General features: G+C 49.3%; 1 protein-coding gene across 1 annotated transcript in view; it reads right to left on the reverse strand.

Moving 5' to 3' along the window:
- LOC144138929 (uncharacterized) overlaps positions 1-5,956 on the reverse strand; it is a 105,640-nt gene extending 99,684 nt beyond the window's left edge. Inside the window, exons 1-5 of the mRNA XM_077671445.1 lie at positions 5,865-5,956; positions 5,555-5,679; positions 5,415-5,483; positions 4,566-4,833; positions 714-983 (exon numbers count right to left, since the gene is read on the reverse strand). Of these exons, the coding sequence (XP_077527571.1) occupies positions 714-983; positions 4,566-4,833; positions 5,415-5,483; positions 5,555-5,673 (726 nt within the window). The 5' untranslated portion in view covers positions 5,674-5,679; positions 5,865-5,956. The remainder of the gene's footprint in view (positions 1-713; positions 984-4,565; positions 4,834-5,414; positions 5,484-5,554; positions 5,680-5,864) is intronic.
- Positions 5,957-6,289: the final 333 nt, after the last annotated feature.

The raw sequence follows: 6,289 nt of genomic DNA on the forward strand, positions 1-6,289 counted from the left end.
AGAGCAACATGCTTTAAACTGTTTGTGACGAGAACTGAGGCATTTAAAAACGTGTGCCCAGTTAAAACAACAATAAAAAAGCCTTTTCTCTTTTTTGATGCAATTTTTTAAGCGTGCATTGATACCGACAGAGCTGCTTGCATACCTATGCTAGTGTTATGATGCTTAGGCTCTACATGGCGCCGCCTTTCAGATTTCAGAAGGTCAAGTACTAAGCTAAAATAATTTCTGTCAATTTGTGTAGAAATTCCCTGTGGGTATACCCCACTGTATAAAACACCAGCTTTCATTTGAGCTATACTCGGTGACAACTTAAGAACGGCACCGGAAGTTGCCGCTGTGCCTTATCACCGTAGCCGGATGTTTCTCCACGCGGCGCAAGTAGGGCGCTACTGGGAATATTTTGAACATGGCGTCAGCCGTTCCCGTGATTTTTTGGACCTAATATGCTTATAAACGACTCCAGTGACGACAAACAAACTGCGTGAGACAAGGCAGACGATATGACGCATTCATAGCAAACCCCTTTCAAAATGCGCGCGCACTGACGTCACGGGTCCGGCGCTTTGGCGGAGTGATACACTACATGAGGTGGTGCCGTTTTTGAGTTGTAACCGAGTATAGAAGACACAAAAATTGGTTGCCTGTCCCTGTAGGATTTAGAAAGTTGAAAAACGTGTTGCAGGTCCCCTTTAAAAGGGGCAGCGTTTTACCTCCTCCGGCGTGTTGTCGGGTTCATCAGTCTGGGCCTCGCTGTCGCGCACCGTAGGCACAGTCTGGACGCCCTTTGTGTCGTAGCACGTCGATGTCGTCCCCGAAGGGGGTCTCTGGCGACGAGGCTTTTTCTGTTCCGCCCTCTCCCCCTTCTCCTCTCCGTCCAGGTCTTCCAGGGCGGACTTGTACGAGCCGCCGCTCGAGCTGCCGCTGGGACTTCCACGCCTGCCCCTCCTCCCCTCGGCCGCTCCCCCCTTGGCCAGTCCCCCCTGCAAGTCCAAGTCGAAGTCACTCCACACACCCACCCCTTCAAAGGAAACTCTGCCCAGCGCTCTAGAGGAACAGCCACTGGTTTCTTATCTCCAGTGCAGAACAGCTCTGAGCAGTCAAGAGCTGCTCTTCAATTAAAATTTTTACGGTCGAGGGGGAAAAAAAAAAAAGCTCTTATTGCCAGCAGTCTGAAAACACAAGTCGAAGAGACCTGTTCATTGCATGGTTTTTCTACTGTTCTTAGCTCAAAAATCCCCAATTAACCCCCTTCACCAAGGTTGTCTGTTGCCCCCCATTCAGTGGATGTCGAGAGCGAGAGAGAAGAAAAATGGCTTAGGCTTAGAAATTATTACAGTGACGTCCCACCAATTTGCAATGTAGCTTCAGGCTAGACCCAGTCAGCAAAATTTCCACACTCCCCATTCCAAGTTATACTGATTCTTTGGTTCTTCACACAGGCAAAATTTGCAACTCTCTCCACTAATTAGTAATGCCTCTAATAGGCCATTAATACAAAATAAAACCTCATTTAGTTTAAAAAAAGAACTAGCCTTTGCTAAGCATTCACTCCTACATTGGCAGACAATGGACTACAAGAACTCCAGAAATATTAAAAACAAACTTCATGATACACAACGTCGGGAGACATGCAAGAAAGGGAACACTAAAAACAGTCGGCCAGTCCGCTGGAGTCACAAAGTTGGTAGTGGCGACTTTGGTTTGAGGCCCCTCAATACCACGAACAGGTCCCCGTGGCTTTTTAATTACACACTGCCAAAAAATGCCTCAAGAGTCACCACTGCTACATCCGTTTTCCTTAACATCTACATTACTTTGTTTTCCTTAACATCTACATTACTTGTTTGAAGTTAGCGTTTAAACTGGCATTGTTGTTGTCGGGGTTAAAGCAGCATCTTCAGTGACCCAAACTTGTATTTTCTCTTCGTAGACCATTGGCAAACATTGGTATCAGTGGCTTCAGGATTAACAATGCTAAAGTCCTGCTGCAAGACAAGAAAGTCAGTAAAATACGTTTAACCCCAACACAGCAGGACTACGAAGATCCACCACTCTACACTCTTAGGCAAAAAGGACTAAAAGTTCATCCTTTCGGGGACTAACGGCCTCTGCCACAATCATTAGTCCCTTTGGGGACTAACTGCGAGGGGACGAAAGGTTAGTCCCCCACCCGGATGGTCCGTTCCAATACTCCCCAAGGACGAACTGCGTAGAGTGCAGAAAAAAGAAAAGAAACTCCAGCACCGGCAGGGATCGAACCCCTGACGCCCTAAATCATACACAAGGAACCCGACGCGCTATCCGCTAGACCACGCCACCAGGTCGTTCGTGCGGCAGATAATATTCAAGTGTACAGCGTGTAGTTCTGTGCATAATGCAACAGATCCATTGCAACTGGTGCCCGAATTTCTATCTGTGCAAGCGAACGTTACCGTGTTTTGCGCCTTGCGCTTCGCTAGGTTTAGGGACTATTTCTCAGTTCGATTCGAAGTAGAGCCTCACAACCATAGTTTTTTCGTAAATAACAATCAACTCGTTGTCGCCTAGTTGAGATAGGTAGCTGGGCGTTCGGACGACTCATTTGTTTCCGCACAACTTAGCGCAAGCTAAGTGTTTTCTTAGTGTTCAATACATATGTTAAGTGCTCTATGTAACGTATGTGAAAGGTGTCGTCTGTGTGAGTGTCAGAATAAGGAAACATGCCATATTTTCCTGCATCGGCGAAAGCGAATTCGGTGTTGCTTAGCCTGAATTCTTCAAATTCGCGTCGCTAGACGATTGCGACTGTGAAATGCAAGCGGGTTTTACAGCAGTTGCAGCATTGTCATAGCTTTGGTGCCCAAGGCAATTATGTACCGAGTGTAAAAGACAACTTAGAAGACGCTTACCTGTAGCGAGCATTTTCGTTTTGCAGTTGTCATCAGCAACATGCGTTTTTTCTAGTCTGTTAAACATATACATATTCATTACACTCAGGAATGCACTTTTGCTATTGTCACTAATTTTTGAGTTTTTGTTAAGGCGCTTTAAAGCTTTCATTGGTCGTTATGATCTCGCACGAATCGTATGCAACACAGCGTATCAACATAGCCTCGCCGAGAAGCGTATAACAATCGCGCTTCGCCGCTCCTTGCCATTACCCGCCGCTCTACTAACCCTAGGCAATTTTCTTATAACTAACATCAATATTTTCTCCTGAAGCACCATCTAAAGCACCCAGTGACTGCAATGGCTTGTGTTTTGGAAATATAAAACTGTTCGCAGGCATATGCGCGATAGGGCAACGACGACGCCATTAGGGGATTAACGACGCAGCAAAGAGACTAACTGCATGCGTTTCGTCTTCCCGTTACTCCTTATAGATCGGCGGGGACGAACAGTTAGCCCGAATGTATGCACACGGCACGTACTCTACCGCAGATACTCCCCTTGAAGATGAACGGTCGCCCGCGAAGACTAACGACGGTATTTTAGTCCATATTTTAGTCCTTTTGCCTAAGAGTGTAGGAACCTAAGGTTCTCAAAGCCACAACACACTTCTCATTGATGGGAAAACTTGTCTAGAACAACTAAAATGTAGCGTCCACTTGTACTTTTACAAGGGCATCAAAGACTGGGCTGTTGAAGGCACAGTGCCGTCTGTGCCGAAATGCCGCAACCGTTCTAACAAAACTCTAATCAGTTGTAACCCACCGCGGTGGCTAATTGCTGTGCTACACGAGCGTTTGAAAAACATTTCAGTCGAATGGCCTTCGAAATTTCACATGCCATTCGAATTGGAAGGAGTTTCGCCGACCTACACGACAATCCTCAAAGGCAGTTGAATGATTCCGCATTCGCCCGCCATGTTTTGGTGTCGCCACTGGTGCCCTGTTTCGATATTGACAACAATTTAATTGTAGAGTTAAAATGAGCAAAAAACAGTTACTAGCTTGGATCAAATTGATAACAATCGACAAGCGCATAAAATGTGCTGACCGCCAGTTCCCCCCCCCCCCCCCCCCCCGTAGCGCCGGTGTTGAGAGTACCAAGTTACCAAGGTAGCCATTGTAGAGCAAGTGATAGAAAACAAAAACAAGGGAGAAATTATGAAGATTGTGCACCTTGCACCCCAATGTCTACTCGTAAATAATCGTTTTTGTATTTACCGCATGCAGAGACTGCTCCCTAGAGTACGGCCATTCGCGCTTCGAAGGCCTTTGAGAATTTCAGAGGTCGGATGTCGTCCTCCTTCGTCTAAAATGGCATTTCACTTAAATGCCTTTGAAAAACATTGTGCAGTAGCTCAAAGGAGTCATTCGAGTCAAATGACATTCGACTCAAAGGCCTTCGAAACGTTCGCGTAGCACAGGCATAAGACATTGTGCTGCTGAGCCCAAGGACGTGGGTTCGATCCCTGCTGCAGTGGCTGGCTTGGGCGTATAGATGGGCGTAAAGAAAGACCCCCCGGTGGTCAGAAATAAATCCGGAGCCCTTCACTATGCACGCCTCAGTCCAGGGGTAGCCTCGGTGCACTACACACCCCAGTCAATCAATCTAATCAGTGGTACGTGGTGGCGCACCTTGGGAAAGGATCCACCGGGGTGGCCACTGCTGAGGGGGTGGCAGGAGGTGGACTGGGGGAAGTGGCCCCCTTCTTTCTTGGGACCCCAGTAGCAGAGCAGGGCATGTTCCCCCCTGCGCTGGCAGTGGAAACCCGGCTGCTTGGCCAGGTAGGCGGCCAGGCTGCCAAAAGACGACCGCACCAGACGCGCCTGCCAGGGGTCCACCAGGCCCCAGAGGTCCTCGTCCCGGCAGGGCCCATGATGCTGCAGGAAGGCCTGCGCACGCCTGCAAACCACTTATCATCATCTTTTCGAGAGAGCCACGGAAGAAAAAAGATGGGAGTAATATTTGGGGACAGGAGACCAAGCATCGGTGACTATGGAACAATTCAACACTGGAGTATGAGCTGGTTGATGACGGCAAAACCCTGATGTTAGAGGTTAACCAGTAAAGCTGGCATGTGTGGCCAGTGTTTGCCATTGTCACATTGAACAACTCTACAACCTGGTTCTCTTGCGCATGCGCGGAGGGTTGCGCCGTAGGAGCTTTGTGCGTACACGGTGCCGCCGAATTTTCATTTCGCCTAGCCGCATAACGTTTCGCTTTAAATAAAAGCGCATAGGAACGCAAACACTGGGGAAAGGCACACAGACTGAACGGGCGCTAGACATCAAGCATCCTGAAAGTCGGAAGACGTACCCTTCCCTAGCACTGCAAACAACACCTGTCAGTGGTCTCTGCTGGCTCAACGCGTAGTTACCAGTCGAATGAACCATCGACAGGCTTGGCAGTACAAACAACGCCGCGTGACGAACGCCCGAGAAACTTGCGTCACACAAAAGCTCTCGCCACCAACGAACACTCACCTGACGATGTCTCTCATGTCTGCATCGCTCAGGTATTCCGCGTCCATCGCCACTCCCGGGTCATTCGCGCTGAGAAAAACAACAGACGCGCGCACATTTAAAATCCGGGCGTCAAATGAGTACACGAGGCTAAACCGTACCCATTGATGCAGCCTGGGCCGCACAGCGGCCCATCACCGCGAGGTCCCCAGGTCGATCCGAGCGGGAACTTTGGGTTGACGAACTTTCTCCGTTCGCGCGCCGGGTCCACCACTGACATGGCGGCCTGCGTCCCAGCAGAGCGAAATAGAAACAAGAAACTCTCAAACATGGCTGCGAGCTCTCAGCGTAGAGGCGGGCGACGCGAGCTAAGCACTGAGGATTGCGCGATCATCAAAGCGTTGTTGATGATGTGCAGAACGGAACGCGTTTCGGATTGATCAAGGAAGGGAGACGGGGGCGATCACTCACTCGGACATCGATGGATTTCGAAGCAAGGGAGGTTGGGCCCACAGGTAACTGTGGGCCGACCGTGTTGAGGGGACGATTCCGGAACGCTCGCTGCTGCTGCCGCTGCTATCACCAACAGCTCGTGAATCCGCGAAATCGCGTTCATCGCGCCCGAGAACTCGCAGCACGCGCGGCTCGATCGCAGTCCCAAACGCTCGCGCCATCAACGATTCCCGCCGCTTGGGGGACACGGACTGGTAAAAATGACGAGAAGCATTTTTGTTTTTATTATGGCTGCGTCTGCTGCAACCCGGGGCTTCCGAGCCGATTCCCCTCGAACTGGCTGCTGCGCCCCACGAAAGTGACGTACGTCAACAAAAAAAATTGCGTAATTGCATTACATTGCAATTACTTCAATAATAGTGCATATATTTTTGGCAGTGACA

The sequence above is a fragment of the Haemaphysalis longicornis genome, unplaced genomic scaffold (genome assembly GCF_048455015.1).
Source record: "Haemaphysalis longicornis isolate Haplotype H1 unplaced genomic scaffold, Haemaphysalis longicornis Haplotype H1 scaffold_5, whole genome shotgun sequence".
Lineage (NCBI taxonomy): Eukaryota > Metazoa > Arthropoda > Arachnida > Ixodida > Ixodidae > Haemaphysalis > Haemaphysalis longicornis.